The sequence below is a fragment of the Patagioenas fasciata genome, chromosome 13, assembly GCF_037038585.1.
Source record: "Patagioenas fasciata isolate bPatFas1 chromosome 13, bPatFas1.hap1, whole genome shotgun sequence".
In the NCBI taxonomy this organism is placed as follows: Eukaryota; Metazoa; Chordata; class Aves; order Columbiformes; family Columbidae; genus Patagioenas; species Patagioenas fasciata.
In genome coordinates, this window is record NC_092532.1 from 11,804,285 (window position 1) to 11,822,949 (window position 18,665).

The 18,665-nt window shown below is 43.3% G+C and overlaps 1 protein-coding gene across 3 annotated transcripts; it reads right to left on the reverse strand.

Annotated features, from left to right (window-relative positions):
* Positions 1-294: 294 nt before the first annotated feature.
* Positions 295-18,214, reverse strand: WFDC1 (WAP four-disulfide core domain 1). 3 transcript variants are annotated; one of them, XM_065848524.2, is made up of 8 exons: positions 18,199-18,214; positions 15,159-15,444; positions 8,493-8,688; positions 7,835-7,918; positions 6,006-6,146; positions 4,779-4,820; positions 3,866-3,940; positions 295-2,959 (listed from the first exon to the last, which is right to left on the reverse strand). In XM_065848524.2, the coding sequence occupies exons 2-7, from the start codon at positions 15,303-15,305 to the stop codon at positions 3,882-3,884; spliced, it is 669 nt and encodes a 222-aa protein (XP_065704596.1). In that variant the 5' UTR covers positions 15,306-15,444; positions 18,199-18,214; the 3' UTR covers positions 295-2,959; positions 3,866-3,881. The 3 variants fall into 3 exon arrangements, with proteins under 3 accessions (XP_065704596.1, XP_071670277.1, XP_065704595.1); XM_071814176.1 differs by lacking the exon at positions 18,199-18,214 and having other exon boundaries at positions 3,876-3,940; positions 15,159-15,592; XM_065848523.2 differs by lacking the exon at positions 18,199-18,214 and having other exon boundaries at positions 15,159-15,592.
* Positions 18,215-18,665: the final 451 nt, after the last annotated feature.

An 18,665-nucleotide genomic window follows, 5' to 3' on the forward strand; every position in this document is an offset into this window, starting at 1 on the left:
AAGGGTCACCTTCTACTCAGGTCACCATCCCTATCCTCTTTACAGCACTGTCCATCTGCTCCTCTTTAGGCAACAGAAATGAAGGTGTCACGAACTGAGCAAGCATCTGACCCACAAAGGTGGCCCCTCTGAAAGTGAACACTGGTGGCAGATGTGTTTTGTTGTCTGATTCTTGCCTCCCTGTGCCTATGTTTTCTGAGCTCTCCTGACAACTAAAATTAAAAAGACTTGTCCTGTTTTTCACAATTTGAAGCCAAGCATATGTCAAGAACACACAACTGAAACCAGGCAGAGTTGAAAAATATACTGGTCACTTTTTATTGAGCACCGAAGTGGCAGAACCTGTATATGTCCAAGCACCAGGGGCACAAACCGGGACGGGGCTGCCTGGGGCAGCGCTCAAGAATCCGGAAGGCCGTGAGCATCGCTAGCACACAGTGATACATGGAAAACTTATTATAGCACCAAACATGCTTTAAAGTGTACACAGGAATTTTAAAACCAACCAACATTAGTGATTTCCTACTGCGCTTCACAAGACCGTTGTTAAGCTGTTTGTCTTTGGAGAGGAGACAACTTCTTTGGTCTGTGTTTTCCTTTCAAGGTGTGATGGATGTCAGGGTTGAAACCAGCATTTGGCTGAGTCTTTCCCGTGGATTTTGTCTCCGAGTTTGACAATTAATAACTTGAAAAGAATTAACTTAAAAAAAACCCCAAGCATTATAGCACCATGAGGAAGGGTGATGTCTTTGATAACACAAAGTAAACAGAAATCCAGCAACAAATTATTAATTTGTCAGTTTTCTTTTTAAAAAAATTCCTTTTGGAAGTAGAATATATCTTTAGCATCCCATCCAGCAAGGTGGGCAGGTATGTGCTTTATTAGCTACAAAAAAGCAGCCACTGAAGTGAACGTGTCCACTCACATTAAGCATATTTTTGGATGCTTTGCAAGATTAGGTTGTGATCTGAAGTTTTAATCTTGTAAATTTGTTAATGCCCAACACAAATGTTTCAGCTAGATCCTCACAGGTTTTTAGGCACAGAATCTTTTATTTTAAAGTAGAACAATTTGGAATTTACTCTTTGAGGCTTAGCAGTCATCACTGAAGGGCTTTGCTCATTTAATCGGAAGTTGATTTTTTCTGCAAAAAGTAATGCTGTAAAAACCCAGACCATCTCACTGAGCAGCACCAAGGAGCAAGGCTGCATTTAGACTTTCATTATGAGCTTTGTTGCTCTAAGTTGTCAAGTAACATCAGCAGCAAAGCAGCAAGTTTCTGGCCTAAACTGAGATTGGAAGGATAAAATACAGATGGACTACTTTCTCTCATCAGGAATTAAGATATCATTGCATAAAGTCATATATGATAAAATTGTAGAAATAGATCTGTCCAAACATGGTGCTGCATTTCATACCTGGAACTTGGAACAAAGGCACAAAGAAGTAAATGGAGTTAAACAAATGAAGATATTTAGGAAAATGTTCATCTGTTCCTTTGCTTGGTGAAGCATCAAGGAGTGTCCCTGTTTATCATAGGAAACAGAAGAGCAGTTTGGCATCTTTCATCTCTCCAGCTGCAAATGTCATACACAAAGTATCAAGTGTTCTATAGGTATCTTAGCTCTGGCTTAAGCCATTTGGTGAGTGGAAAAAAATCCCATAGTTTGTGGGTGGAAGCAGGCACTTGTATTTGTGAATTGGGTATTTATATGCACCGCTACTACTCTGCGTATTAAAATGCTAATTTTATGCATGTAGATGGGGACATGTACTAAACAAGGGAGCAAACGCGGCTTCTTTTGCCTAGCAATTCTGGCAGATTTGTCAAAATGAAATGCAACTGTCCCTTTAGGACTGCCACAGAAGAGGAAAACATTAATTGAAAATGCGTTTTCCATTTTATAATGCTAAACAGGCAAAAGAAGCTGTAAGGCTCAAATACAAATAACTTGACCTTAGGGATTTATAGAAGCCAACATAAAGGTATGGGACTTCTTAAGAGCAGTTGTCCATCTGCCAGACAAGCCTTTTAATCACACAAATTTATCCTCCTTTTGCTTTTCTCTTATGTTCAACAAATAATCCAGACTTCAGTCCCCTTGCTGAGGTTTTGCAGGTACAGAAACACAGATTTACATTCTGTGAGTATTAACTGTGCTGGCTAAAAGCAACAACTTAAAAAGACTGGCATGCATGTGCGTCTGCTTAGATATTGCAGAAAGAAATCTATTCCATCATTAGCTCTCAATCTGCAGCTCACCAGACTGAGAACCTAAAGGAAAGTAACTTAAAAAAATAAACAAAATTTCTAAAACCTGTTTTGCTCCTCAATCTGAGTTCCTCAAATTCTTAAGATTTCAGGTTTAGGCTTGTAGACTGGATGTCAAACTTGGTGAACCCTAGGTATAAACAGAAAAAGAAGAAACATTTGGGCTTCTTCAAACTTATGAAAAGGCATATTTAAAGTAGTTTTTTGAGATAGGCAGGCACTGGATTTGATCCAGAGACCCCCTTTAGTCTTACAGTCTTGCCTATTTTAACGCAACTGAGATGTGATATTTAGGTACAACTCTGACGTCACTTCATTTTTATAATACTGAGTTATGTTCACGGTCATGAAATTTGAACAGGTCACGTAATACGCACATAAAGGGTGCGCTGTTTCAGCAGCCTGAGAAAGGGGCTGTGGCTTCTAGAGATCTGCTTGGAGGTATTTGCATTTCACTTGTCAGAGGGCAGCTCATCAGTGGTGTGGTTTCTTCCAGGGACTGCATTTCTGCCCCTCCTGATAGGCTTAAAATCTGAACTCATCCTGTTCCTGGAATAGCAAAGTCTTTTATCACCGATGGGCAGGGATCAGGGCAACGCTGGAGACGTGGGTGTGGAGATTTGGGACCAGAGATCTTCCAAAAGAGAAAACTGTTGGGTAAAGCATTCTTTGACAGAGTGGTCCAGCTGGGTGAAAATCAAACAAAAAAAAGAGGAATTAAAATATTTATCCTTCCTGGGATGTTTGCACAGAACTTGTCCTTATGTAGCTGTGTAATGTGAGCAGTCAGCCTGACGTAGATACACAAAAGACATTGAACTGCTTTGTTTTTCTAACTGCCAGTTAAGCTCAAGTGAAGCTGAAAGTGCTGAGAAAACCATCTCGGGACAGAACCTTTGGTATAATAAACATTTTCATTCTTGCCTAATTCAAAACCTGATAAAACGATTGGAGCTTTTTCAGTTGGCTTTGCTCTGGCCACATACACGTACTCACATAAGTGAGTCACAGTGTTCAACTTTTCACACACATAAAGTTATCCCACACAATCACCCATGTGCCCAAGCATTTGCAAGACTGACCCGTATTTCGCTCAGTCCAGCTTTTTAATTTGTCTTGCAGGAGCAGCTACACCTGAGTTAGAAGAAGCCCCTCAACAGAAAGTTTAAAGTCCTAAGGCACACCAAGTTTTGCAGCATTTATTCTTCATCCTGAAAAATAAATTCATCCTCTAAACACCCGCAAGGCAAAGGTTCCTCAAAGAAATCAGGTGCATCTTGTCGTATCAGAATAAAACGTGGGAGAGGGAGAATAAGAGTTGGGAAAGACATCAGCTTCTCCACGGACAGTTTGCAGAACTCAATCTCCAGTGCCCCAGGTTCTCAGGATATTTTTACAGTACTGTCTGTTTGTCAGCAAAATGCATTTTGCAGAGCCTGAGGTATGCACCTGAACATAGTTTTAAGGTGCTTCATTATACTGACATCTTGACGAGACATAATTTCACCCTCAAACAACCATTTCCTTAAATAATTGCATTCTAAGCACCAACTATTTTCACCCACCTTTCCCTTCCTCCACAGCATACTTACCCAGACACACCTTCAATTAGCCTAAATGCTTCTGCTGGTTTTTCACGTAGCCGACCACATTGTTGGAATTGCTCCCTGTAAAACAAATATTAGCAAAGTTAGATTTTAAGTTAGTCCGTGGCACAGGTTTTCTCAAGATTTTCTAAGTGGCACAGTTTTACTTGTCTCATTATTTAGCAGTTCTCTGGGAGAGCTGTGACAGCCCACTGGGTGGAGGAAAGGAAATATTTTACAGTTTTATCAGATAAACTGGCCAAATTTGGCTGTTCTTAAACCTTATAATATCGAAGATGTTGTCTAGTTATATCTGAATATCATTTCCAATCAGATATGACTGTCCTCCTCTACATCCAAGAGTCAGCAGAAACCAGGAGCTTTGAAGCCACAAAAAAGAGGTTTTCTGGAAGGTCCTCCTGCTCTCTTTGAGACACATATCTATCAATTTGTGCAAGGGACCTGACAACTCTTGTGGTTGCAGATAAAAACAAGGGAGTGATGCATCTCTTATCACATACCACAATACAAGCTCGTGGCAAAAGACCCTGCGCTTTTGACAGAGTTCTGTGTTCATCTGCAAGGAGTCCTGGGCCATGAGTAAAGCTCCAAAAATATACTTCAAAATAACAAAAGGTTATCGGATTGGGCGTTTCTCAGGCCTTGTGTGGGAACCCCCGGAAAAAGGCTCCACCACTGAACACACTGTGTCACAGCTGGAGACGCTGATTCTCAAGAGTCCACAGTCATGGCACTGCAAACCTTAAAATAAGATTTTTGACCAACGCACAGAGAGTTGAGGTTGAAGAATCTCTTTTTGCCACATACAAACCTTAATTTCCAACTCAGCAAATTTCTTGTAAGCAATGCAATAACTATAAACCTTCATAGAAGCAAACACTTTACACCAGTGGCTTACCAAAATACTCCTTGTAATACTTATGCCTCAGGTTGCGTCCATCTGAAAAAGAAGGCACATAATGAGAACATAACCAGTCAGCCTTTATTCTTTGTGTTAAACTCCAGCCCTCTGTGTACAACACAGAGAAATTATAGATATGGGAATAATAACCTCACAAAGAGGAGCATAAAAGATCTCTGTAGCTGAAGTAGTGTAGGCTGCTATAAACCTCTTATAAAACTGTTTAAATTACTGAACTACATGGATACAACTCGCTTTCCCTGAGATTGGTTAACTGCTGGCCACTAGCATGTTGTTATTTTCAGTGGCTATGAGGCAAGGAATCACAGACTTTCTCAAATGAGAGAAAATTTGGTTAAAATTTCATACCATCTATTAGTGTTTTAAATAACTCAGGTTCCAGTTAGGTTTTTCTTTTAACAATTATATAATTATTTAAGCTCTTAGAAATACCTCATGTCAGAGCCATATAGCTATACATTACATTAGTTGCTACAGATGTCATTAAAGACATATATGAAGAATACGAGAGATGATTAAAAAGCCCTGGAAAGAAAATCTTAGCATTTTATGGGAGCAGTTCAGAGATCTGGTTTGCTGCTGCCCCCGGCTTTTACAGTGACTAAGTGGAAAAACAGATGTCTCACGTCTCTACACTGAGATGACTTGTAGCCCAGTACAGACATACATGTCCTGCTATTCAGTGGAGTTTCACCTACCTAGACATGTTATGAGTTTTCCTGAAAAATAGCTAGGTGTACACAAATTCCTTTATTGGGCAAATGTGTCTTCAGAACAAAGTGAACACGTTTTGGATGCAGAAATCAAAATTAGAAGTCAGGCCTGGAATTTGAAACTCATATTCCTTAGTTAACTGTGTAGTAGTATGTAAATATTTCTATTTTTTGTGCTGCGTAATAATGACATATGCAGGTTACTACCTGCTCTGCTTACACAATCCCAGAGGATAGAGAGCAAACAAGAAGTGTGTTCCATGGTTTGGGGACATAGCTCAGCCAACATCAAGGACATTAGAGACTTGAGAGTGCTGCAGGGTGGGGACTGTAACACACCACCTGGGCCTTGGGCTGCCCAGAAAACCCAGGAAGCCACTGGGAGCGGATGTACCACCAGATCTCCTTCAAAGTCCGTGAGAATGCATTGTCCCTTCCTGGTGTTTGCATGACAGAACAAGAAAGGAAGGGAGATCTCCAGTCAACTGACCTGGATTTCCACGGAGCTTGATGCACTGGCCCCGGTTGGGGATTCCTTCAGCCGTGTTGCCCGGGTTGATGATGTGGCATTCATAGCCTGTGGGGCAATGCAGAGGCTCGTCTCCATCCTCTGTGGTACTACAGGCCTCAGCTGCAAAAGAAGCCCGCAGGTCATAAATCATGGCTTCAACACCCACAGGTAACCCAAACACAACCACATGGCCACCTCTTGCATCTCCTCCCAGGAAGGATCTCAGACTACTTCCCATGCAAGAAGCTGACACCTCCAAAGAAGCCTGGCAAAGCAGGTGATCCCGCTCACATCTGACACAAACACTGATGTGTCCAGGCCAATATAAGGAGTGCAGGTTGGCCTGATCGCCTGGAACAACACCATCCCCATGGGCTGTTGTGCAGGGTCTGAGCGAGGGCTGGAGAGCGGTGAGGACACACCACCACTGCCACCATGCTCACCATGATGGGTGGTCCCTCCACATGGCTTTTCCCTCCAAGCAGCTGTAGGTCTGTTCCAGCCAGTGTTTGGGGCTGGGTGAGGAATCAGGGAACGTGATCGGGAAGCTGGCAGTTTGCTGCTTTGTTCTTTGCTCCACACCCATTAATTACTGATGAATTTAAAGCTCAGCTGTGACTCACTGTGGAGTAAGGCAGAACCACCCCCTGTTACAAACGGAGGCTTTTATCGCCATGACCCTGGACAGCCAGCAAGCACGGAGCAGAATGAGAAAGTAAAGCAGGACCCACAGGCAGTGTTTGTGTCCATTAAATGTACAGACTATGCAGGGACACTCCACCCTTTCATTTGCCAGGATTTTAGTTTCAGGGACCTCTGCTGTAATTCTTATGTCATGACTGATGACTATTATTTCACTAATTACTCCCTCAAGCTGAGATGAAGGTGTTAAGATAAGAAGAAATAATATAAGTATGACAAGGATGGATGAGGAGGAACCTATTTTATCTTATTTCTAGCAGTGCAACTGCAATGAGCTGGAGGCAGAATTTTCTCTTGAAGAACTAGGAGTTTCCATAATAGATGAGAGTCAAGGTTTGGTGAGTTTGATACCATCTGTGTAAGACCAAAGAGGGTAATTTATTGGCACTACCTGTGTCTGACTAAAGCTGATCAAAAGCTGGAATAGCCTTTCCATGAAGAAATAAGGAACTTCAGGCATGCATACACCTGGGAATGCCTTATAGAAGAAAACTTCTCTTCCCACCTCCCCATGCCCTCCTTGTTTCAATGTGAGGTACTGGAAAAAAATAATTAAAAGACCTTTCCTCATGGAATTAACCTGAGAAGCCCAATCTCATTAGCAGTCTCCAAGCTTAGATGTTCCAAGCTCCACGTCAGCTTGACAACTCTGCAGCAGTTTGCCAGGGCTCTTGTTCAAAGCCGCCCCAGCCCCAGCCCAAGGCATTTGGGTGATGAGGCCACTTTGGATTTAAAAAGCTCCTAATCCGAGTCCACCCACAGTCTATCAGGAAGCTGGCAGAAAATATGTGTATACTGACAAAGCCTTTTTCTAAAAAAAAAAAATTTGTATATTTCTACCTATTCCAAGAATGGATACAAATCCAATTCCTTGGAGTATTCCTAGTGCTCTGCTGGATAAGACATATCCATAAAAATAAACTGATTTACTGCACCAGAAACTAGCCCCCAGCACCAGACAGTGTTATTCCTATGGAAACTCTAGACACATACCAGCAGCCCCAGCACCCCTACATCCCTGGCAAGCCCTTTGTATGATGAAAATATTATTTAGTGCCTTTGTATAATTCCTGGTACAGCAGAGAAGACAGCAAAACATACTGTACCTTGTAGGACTTCCTCTGGGCCATCCAAAAGCCACCCATTTCCTCCCAGCCAGCGGGGTTTGGGCTGAACCAACCAGTCTAAAACTGTAAAAGACAGAAACAAGAAACCACGGAGTCAAAGTGGAACAGTGACAGGGCACACAGTTATGGAACATTACCGATTTCCTCTAACAGCCAGTGATGAGGGTGCCAGGCTCCCAAATGATGGATTTGAATTTTCAGGAAGATACTTACGTTCATGCTCTTGTTGTCCCACTGGCGAGAGAGCCATGGGTGTTACCCAGGGCCCCAGGAACTTGGTGCCATAAAGGCCAAAGACACTGTTTTTTCCCACCCCATGGCATGGATCAGATGAGACAGCTGCCTGGCTTCTCTGAGCACTAATTCAGACTGTGAATACTTCTTTTCCTGCATATATAATCCCAAGAAAAGAACTGGCCTTGAGTGATTTCTGCCATTGGTACTGGTGAAAATCTTGCAACACCAGCTGGCCTTAGGTAATTTTTTGATTCAGCAACCCAAAGTGTGGAACCAAAGCTTTATCCTCACCTCATACTCAACCCGTGCCTCCCACCCGAGACCCAAAGCACATGGGGATAACCACCATCATTTCTGCGTGCTTCTCTCCACCACAATTTGATCGCTGGGTCCACTCTACCTGGCGGTGGCTGCACAGACTCCAGGCAGGCGTAGATGCACCCGTTGTAGCAGCAGCGCTTGTGCCTTTCGCACTCGGAGTCCGAGCGGCAGCTGGGCACCTCGCAGGCTCGGTCCGGCAAAGTCTGGGGGGGCGGGGGGCAGCGGTCGTTCTTCTGGTAGTGGGAACTGTGAGAATGAAGAGGGTACTCATAATCCTTGCAAAGAAAAGAAAAGGAAACAAAGGTTTGGCATAAGGTGGATACCAAACATCAGTTGAAACAGAAAAGGGATTTTCAAAGCGGTTTTCAAGTATTCGTGAGGCAGGACAGTGAACTGTTCAGCTCACTGAAGACAGAGCTATGTGATCACCTTAGCACACTGCTTTGGAAACACTAAACCACCAAGTTATCATGTGCAGCTCATTTTATAATTAACGTTATTGTAATGACTGTGAGAAGGTAAAAAAATCCCTTAAAGTCTTTTATACTTGTCTAGGAAACAAAGACTCCAGGTATCATTGTGATGAGCACAGCAAAACACTTCGATAGTAGAGCAGTGGAAATTATGACCTTGGATTGCTTTAAGGTTATGTCCCCAAAGGGACCTGGAACTAATGTCCCAGGTAGCATCTGCCTCCTTAATAGGCTCCTTCTATCTTCACCACCTTCTTCTGGACCAGAACTTCTAGGGGAGTGGTACAAAGTCTTCTGATCTTACCCCCTGTGGGATCCTGAGTTCTTAACTTAGAGACCATTTCTAGAACATGAGATGATCTGGGTGAGACCTGTGTGGGTGATGGCAGCTTAATCCCAAAGAAAATGAGGCTGTGTTTGACTACAGCAGCAAGGAGCCCAGCTGCTCATTGCACACCGAAGGGACAGGGGAGATTTAAAGTGGATTAACAGGCACAGGATTTTACCAGAAACGTTTATAAGAGGCGGCATTTAGATATTATTCACGCTGGCAGCATTTTAGCAAGAAGCCAACTCCCTCTGGAGAGGTGAATCACCCAAGCCCACTCCTTTCTCACCTGTGGCTAAATTATTCATCTCTGGGCTTGAGCTCAGCTCCCCAGAGCAGCATAAAGTACCCAGAAAGGGCACACGGTTCTCAGATTAATTAACACACATTAATAAGCTCTAGTCAAATGAAAAAATGGATTCTGGATTTGTAGTTTTAAAAGAGCTCAGCATCTAGGCAAACGTATGAGGTGAGTACTGCCATGCACTAGCTAGCCGGCTTTTGAGTTTAAAAGTCCTGTATATACACATCGCTGTTGTGTTTCGAAATCAGTGCTGAACAACTGGAGTTGTTATTCCAAGAAACAACAGGGTGCAACTATCCCTGAGGGGTCTCCAGGAAATTTCACCATCAAGCCATGGAGAAATTTGGGGTGAGACTAAATATCCCTCGTTATCTCCACGCTGCTACATCCTCCTTGCTGAAACCTTCCAACAGCTTCTGTGCAGCACGTGTAACTTTGCGAAATAGCATGTCCCCAGATGTACCGACCAAAAAATGTCCCAGCAGAGGCCCCAGGAGATCCATTGCCCTGGGGACTCTGCTGTGACGTGTGACCGAACAGCAATTCATTATCACTAATTGTGAAAACAACGTCATCTTCACTCCCTTGGGACAATTTGCAATGCTGAGAATGAAGGCAACCTCAAGGGACACCAAAAGAAATAACGCACTACTGATGCGAGAAGTTTTAATTCTATGTTCTGCCATGTGTAGAATCGTATTGATAAAGTGGTGTTTTCTACCACTTTTGTCTGTTCCTTGAACCATAGGTAGGTGGAAACAGAGAGCAGCAAAGTTTCTCTCTGCCTGGTTGTGTGGAGATGGAATTTCAGTCAATGCAGAAGCATAAAGAAAAGTCAGGATGATTAAAGGTTTTAATTTCTGGTACAAGGTGAGTATTAAGGAAAATCCACATCCTGGTTATATCTATACCTAGTTAAATAACATGGGTGTGTGTCTCTGTGTGAAAGACTGAGAATTCCTAATATTTCCATAAACAACAGCCTCCTGCCATGTTCCCAGTATGAGCCTGCCCTCGTCTGAATATCAAGAAACAAGTTTCTTTTGCTTTTTCCTTAGTTATTTCTATCCAGTAAACAAGAAACTCCTCAAAACCACTTCCATGAGCTTGTTTTCCCATGAATTGATGAGCTATTTGAACTACAAGATAGGTTTGGAAGAAAAAAAACCCAACAATAATAATAATTTTGATGATGTTTTCCATGTTGAAGGGTGTAAGTTTAATACATCATCCCACTCCTGAAAAAAGCTGAAAAAACACCATCTTTGAAATAATGTGCTTTTGAACTGAATATAGTTAAAATTCAACTCTTTTTTTTGCTGCTGTTGGATTTTAAATAGACATAATGCTTGGATCAAGTAAATTTTGGGATATAAGATGGCATCTAACAGTAAATCTACACAGTTCCAAACACTTAACAGGTCTCCTTGTTTGAGGGAGCATTTATCCTGGATGCTCACAGTTTACTATTCTATTATGTGAAATGTTAGCTGCAGACTGAAATGTAGTGACCAAAATAATACTGGCAAATAATGAACACATGAAAAAACCCACACTGAACAATTACTGCAGTTGCTTCACAGATGATTCAGAAACCAAAAAGCCAAAATTACAATGAACAGTTGGCTCAATGACTGAGATTTCCGTTTGGGAACAATATGACATTTTTAGCTGAATAGCTTTGTACCTCATGACCTCCCTGCCCATTTTCTTTCTTCACCTATTTCTCTGAACCCCTTCCTTTCAAAACCTCATGGTCAAAAATATTTTCTGCCAAATTTGATCTGATAAAACCATCGCCACTGGTTTATGTATGTTAAAATCCTGGTGGGAAACAGGATTCCCTCATTCACAAAATAGCCTGGTTAAGGATGTCTCCAGGTATGGGTTACATGGTCTATTTAAAAACTCTCCTAGGATTTACAGTTTGTCTCTGAACATAGCTCAGATTTATTATTTTTACAGATTGTGCTGTTTCCCATGGAGGCTTATTAAATCATTTTAATGACAATATTTTCCTTAGAGATACACAGAATCAAAGTAAGGGGAAAAGTTCAGAGTTCAGCTGAGCAACCCTGGAGGTCAGTAAAGATGACGAGGAAAAACCTGAAAGCAATCACCCACTCCCAAGCCATATTTTCCATAGGAACTGTGGGATGCAGTCTGCCTCCAACAAAAACCTAGATCTGTTGTAATATTTGTGTCTAAAACTGGACCCTGGGCTTGTGTCAAAGCACAATTCCCTGCCAGTTCATACTGAGCACAGCCACCTCCAAGACCACACGTGAGGTTTATTCTCAGCCTCTGGTCACTAGGTCTTGTCCCTGGCAGGTATTTCCAGACACTGACCATAAAACACCTTTCCTCTGAAAAGTGGCAAATATCGGACTGAAGGAGGGTTGAATAATCTGAATGATAAGACAAGAAAAACAGGAATAATATTCTCCTGCTATTTACCCTGTATTAGTAGTTCTAGTGTCTGCAGTACTGGAAGACTGTGGCAAAAGTAGAGTGGGCTCAACGAAGATGCACGACAGCTATTAGAGGGCTAGAAAGCTGCTCTGAGACAGACACAAGGGACAGAACTCCCATGGGAGATGTGCTCATCTGGGAGAAAAAAAGGGTATCTCAGTGTTGATTTATGACACCTAGCTGGAGAGTATGTACGTTGTTGGAAGAATATTACAGCAGCTGAGAGGAATTCTCCATTTCTGGAATTCTTTACAAGAAGGCTGTTTTTTTTTTTTTTTTTTCTAAAATGCTTCCAGCAGTTGATGCTGGAATAACATCAGGGCTGCCCCAGGTTTTTTCAATAGACATGTGGGTGTCTTGCTAATGAACTGAAGAGCATCCCCAGGTAGCTCCCTCCTTCTGATTCTGGGGAACGGTCCCAGCCTGTAAAGGGGCTGCAGAATCATGAAACAGTTTGGGTTGGAAGGGACCTTCAAAGATCATTCAGTGCCACCCCTGCCATGAGCAGGGACATCTTCACCAGCTCAGGTTGCTCAGAGTCCTGTCCAGCCTGGCGTGGGATGTCTCCAGGGATGGGGCATCCACCACCTCTTTAGGAACCTGGGCCAGGCCCACTGTTAAAAATTTCCTCCTCATGTCTGGCCTGAATCTCCCCTCTTTTAGTTTAAAACCATCAGCCCTTGCCCTGTCCTAACAGGCCCTGCTAAAACGGCTGCAAATCATTAAACCTGAGGAGCGTCCCTCTGGCTGTGAAACATATGGATTTGCCAAGAGCTGGACGCTCAGCTCCTCCATCCCACTGTGCTGCCAGTTTTTTCTTCTCACTGTATTTCTTCTCCTCTTTCTCCCTTCTCCATTCCCACTTGACCCCTCCTTGCCAACCAACATCCTTCTTCAGAGTCCTGAATGGAAAAACTCCTGGACAGAGCTCAACCCAGCTCCTCACAAACACCTGCTCGTCAATTCTGCAACCGGCAGTTGGGTGGATGCACTGCTCCTACTGTGGACTCAAGATTTTTTGGACTCAAACAACATCTCACTTGGTCAACTCCCTCCTCCTCACCACCTTTTCCTCCAACAGACCTTGCCTGTGTCCTTCTGGGGGTCCCACAGGGATGTCTCTGGCCCGTCTCCTGTAGGGCTGCACATTGCTGTGAGCATCTCCATCTGTCACCCCTCTTTCCAAGTGACTCACAAATCAGCTGTTCCACCCACAGCCTCTGATTTTCAAACTGCAAGGAACATACAGCATTTGGTAGACAAGAAAGCCTCTCTCTGGGAAACAAGAGGAGCTGACAAAACAGACCTTGGGTGGATAAGAGGATGGAGAGCGGACACCTTTCTCCTTACGAGGCTTTGCGAAGAAAAAAGAAAAGCATTTTCTGTTTTCCCTAGATAAGATGTTTCTGTCAATATGAGAAATTCTAGCTGAGCTTGCCAGATCGGTAGCACCTGGATTCACGAATGCCAGGAAAAACAGTTCTTTGAAGAACTGCAGGTTGAAAGAAGAGGATATATCTTCAGGGAATGGGCTCTGAGCCTCTGCAGAGCATGTTATCTGAAGATCAACATGTAAATTCCTGTTCTACTCCTGTCCTATCTCTCTGGGTCACTTATTTCATAGCTCCTATTAAATTTGAGCTTTGTATTGGAATATGACAAAAGAACATACTAATAAATACACTTTCCAGTGAGTGATTTCACAGGAAGAACAGCTCTTCGTGTCACCATTTTCCAATTAAAGTGCAAACTAAATGATACCCTGTCCTAAGGGAGGTTACAATGAAGAAAATTTCTTGTAAAATACTGGGGTGCCTTTCAAATATGAGCAAAATGTTTTCTGCAAACTTTCAAGGAGACAAGAATATTTCAGTTCACTCAGCACAAGCAACAGAAGTGTCACACTTCTGAGTCAGCAATCGCACAAACCAAACGGCACTGTCCCCAAACATCACTCTAGATGTCAGGGGGCAAAAAAGCATCCATTTTATATTAAAAGCTTTTAAATGTGGCTGCAGTAAACAGGTGGAGGGATCCCTCCCTGACACCAAGGAGCTGCTTATGCACATGCATTGTCTGGAAGATGCAATCAAACCTGAGCATGAGAGAACAGGGGCTTCCACACAAGAGATTCAGGGGGCAGAAACCTTGGGTCAGTGCTGGCTTCTAAGGGGACTTTAATGGAATAAGGTAAAATTTCAAATTCTTTTTTTTTTTTTTTCTTTCTAAACACCAGGTCCTGAAAGTCAAGCTATCAAATTATTTTCCTTTTATTTTAATAAAAAAAAAATTCCTCCATGGCTGTCTCTAGCACAGAGTGGTGTGTGGCTCAGACACCAGAACAAGACCCAGCACCATTCTTTTCTCCACTCACAGTAACTTTCTGCTGCTCCAGTTTCAATTCCAGTGCTCCCATAAGTAGCACTGCAGATTTGGAAATGTTGGTTGCACTCAGTACCCCACTAGTGAATAACCACATGTTTTTTTTCCCCTCTAACACACTGGGCAGGCACAGCAAGTGCTCCCTGGGCACACAGGGAACAATCTGCAGCTCTGTGCTGTTTTCTTGCAAGTCTCCTGCCCTTCTCTGGTTTGTTCTTACTTGCGATGGCTTGAGGATAAGAAAGTGACTTAAAGTGCGATGGGCACGTTACTCCGATCTGGAGGTCTCTGCTCCAGTGATTTACAAAACCCAAGGCAACGCCACCATCCCTCTAGCACACATTATCACTAGGAGTTGAAGACATTTACCCAAAATTACCCCAAAAGGCAGTGGAGGAACTGGGCAGGGAACCCTCCTCCCTGCTGTAAGCAATGAATAACGTTATCTTCAGTATGTTTGTCCTCAGACACATAGGTTTTGCACTCCCTTTTCCTTATTCACGCTTCCCTTGCTGCCCTGTGAAGCTTCTAGGACAGGCAGTGACCGCTGCCGTCCCCATGTCCCCTTACCGACCCCAGCGTGCTTTACACACTTCCCATCGCAGCAGCTAGGTGGCAAAAGTTTAGTACAGCCTGGGAAACTTAATGCAACCCTTTTATAAAGAGACAGCCAGCGGATTCAAATACTTCTTATTCTAAAAACAATACACACACGTAAAGAAAACTCCCCTTTCACGGTGAGCAGACCCAGCTCCCCCCCAAATCACCTCACCACACTTTACTCACATCATATTTCTCCGTCATTTTCAGATGTAGAGCACGCTTCCAGAGAGTCCTTGCACAGCCCAAATCTGGCAGCAAAACTAAGACACACAAGGCTGCGGTGAAGATCTTTTTACAGAAACGCATCTCTGACAGTGCCCTGGGTTCCATTATCCCAAGGAGAGATGAAACAAGGAGCCCGGCTTTTGGGATCCGGACGATTCAGAGTCTTGGCAGGGTGGGAGTGAGCCGGGGAGGAGGGAGAGCGAGGGCTGATCGCCGGTGAGAGCCGCTTTTCGCCGCGCAGTGTCTGGGAAAGGAAAGGGGGAAAAAAATAAAAAAGAGCCCACAAGCAGGAGCCAGGAGCTGCCGTTGAACTTCTTTACTCAAAGTTAGAGCAGGTTCTCAGCTCACATGTTCACACAAAGCACATGTTCTCATTGAATTATAGATGGGAAGATTACTTGGAAAGATTATTTTTAGACCTTTGTTCCCAACATCTGGCATCCTCAGAGAGCCTCATTCAAAGCCAAAGCGTGGGATCAGATGACAGCTGCCGCAGGGGGAAATGAAGGTCTAGGAGGGGTGGGCTTGGCAGCTTCCAGCAAACAGCTCACCCAAACTCCCCAAACTACTCAGCTCCCCCCTTGTGTGCTTCCCACTGTGCCCTGAGCTGTGGTTTTGGATCACGTTTTGACAAAGTGATAACTTCATACGAAGATTGCTCGAAGGAAATGATTTAAAGACGTGATAAACACGCAGGGGATTTAGTTCAACCATGTTGATGTTATCTTTCTGCAAATGATTTCGAGGAAGACGTGGCCATTGAGGAAAAATGAATTCATACACATGGGTGGGGAATAGGGAAGGAAGGTGGTTTAGAAATTACAAGACCAAACGGAAAGTGAGGAAGGGGACGTGAGTCAGCCTGTGCCTCACAATGGGAGAGACAGAGAGGTTAGATGTGGGGTATGAAACACCTACATGGACATGCCTGAAGGACAAGAATGGACTTCTGAGATCAGGCTGAAAGCAGCCCAGCATCCTGCCTGGGATGGGATGGAGGCAGGTGCCAAAGAAAAACAACGAGAACAAGGCAGCTGTTCCATATAGATGAGTATAGATACCTGTACATGTATATGTATGCATGCATACAGTTTCACAGCCTTCAGTAATATTGTTCAGGGCTTCCTGAGCCAAATGTGAGGGCTGTTTATTTTATAATCCTCCATGTATACCTCCTCCAGCAACTTATACAGCCTACACGTGGAATGAAGGAGAAAATGGAACCGCAAAGTTGGTTGAGATACAAACACTGAGCCCTGCTTGCCTTCCATTTACACAGACCATCGGATTTATTGTATATCTGCTGTAAAATGTGTCTGCACAGGAGCGTAAGACCTTGAGGACAAATACAAAAAAGTATTTTAATTCTTCCTTATATCAGAAAGCTGTGGCAAGTCACTTTGATCCATGCCTAAGTGTCAATAGCCACATGTAGGTGGTAGCCAAAGGATTTCACCTCCAAGCTTGCCAGAATATGGTGATGTGAACCTGAAGAATGAACGAGGTGTGGGTTTTAGAAGCCCTGTATTGAACTGAATGCATTTAATTTATTTAGAGATGAGGTTTATAGGGCTTCTAGCAGTAACTGTGCTTTGGGACAGACCCGTCTATGTTTCTACTGCTGTGGAAAGCCCTTAGCCACACAACATATTTGGTTCATGCCAGGGAATTCAGCTGGTAAGAAAAGCCAAGCAGGGGCTACTGCTGTGGGGGAAAAGTAGGGGAAAAAGGGTGAGGAAAGAAAATGGAGAGTTAAACTGGGAAGGGTCGCCTCCCTCACAGCTGCAATGATATAAGGAGCTGCCTTGAGTCTCTGGACTCCTAAAGAGCTCTGATTGCAAACGTCTTGAAGAGGATCTCGAGGGAGATGCAATGACCATATATTGCTCTGTCTTTGTAGAACTTTCAGCACAGCTTGATCCATAGGTTATCGCTCCTGCAACAACAGGAGCTGAATATAACGTCAGCTGAAATCAGCAGCTGTGCCGGAGTTAATGAAAAGCATGCTCAGCCGCCTTCAGTACATCCAGAGAGGAATATATCACTACCATAAGACTTCTGCTTGTGGCTTTATTTGTTATTGCTCAGAGTGCTTTTTCTGACACAAGAGGATGCTTCTAATTCCTTTTAAAAACAAATCTCCTGTTTGTTGCAATATTAATACCTGCGCCTTGATAAAACACCTTTCAGGCACAACCAGGAGCTCCCACAAATGTCCTGACTCCAGTGTCATAAGGTGACAAATGACATGGCTGGCTGCTCAGAATAAACAAGATTTTTTCTTAGAGTATTCCTACATAATTTATGTCTTTGTGCTGATATTTCACTTGTCTGTCCTCTTGCTGAAACCCAAACCAGCGTGAAACAACAACTGTTCACGATAAATCTCCCTAATTTAATTTCATTTTTGTTGTTTGCTTCGTATACTTGCAATCCGGACTTGGAGCGACTAATTCTAAAGATTAATAGCTACCTCAGACACCATTCACTTGCCCTTCTTTCGGCAGATATACAGCTTTGATGTTTACCCGGGAGAAAGTAGGGTCTGTGCATTACAGTTCATGGACTACATACCAAAGAAATGAGAATTCTCCTGCAGGACCAAACCTCGACAGCTGGTCATGGTCTTCACATAAAAAGGAATGTTGGTGTTATAACACTTAGGCCACCTGCACACAACCATCTCACCTTAACTTCCCAAAGTACTGCACGCAATGCCTGGGCTGGGTTACTCCTACTACCAACTGGGGAAACTGAGGCACGGGGTGGGTGATTTGCCGAAATTAGACCTTCTTCCATCTGCTAGAGTTAGAACAGCTCAGCCTCAGCCAGGGCTCTGTACTCACACTCAATAGGGAATTCTTGATGCCACTCATTTCCATTCCTCACATGCTTCTACCTCCAGTCTGTCTTGGAAATAGGCAAGGGATTTTACATTTTAATAACATTAAGAAAAACAGCTTTAGATGGCAACATTGGAAAGAATGTTATTTCTCACCTTTTCTGGATAGTCTTCTTCTTGGTAATCCCTGGCAGGGCTGTGTCATCACAGGACAAGTGTAGGACCCCATTTCATATCCGTGTTCTCCTTCCACTTGGATCTCAGTGCACAACTAAACCAAGAGAGACTTTAGTCCACTCAGTTATGGAGGTTCCTTGCTCCTGCTACAAAGCAGTACGTGTCTTATCAAGGACAGTTTTGAACGGCCCATTCAGAAAAGGAAAAAAAAGATAAAAAAGAAAAAAAAGGGCAAAAAAAGAAGAGAAAAATCCAAGAGAAGCAGTTTTGACTTTCTGAAGAATTTCTTGTTTAACAAAGCAGTTCTTGGCAAGTTTGTGGCTCCAGCTATTAGTATAAGGCATTCTTAGCAGCTTGTGAAGTAATTATAGGAATCACGCACAAATCTTCAGCAAACACAGCCACCAGCAATAATTAGAAATTTAAAATTCACTGCTAAGCAGATT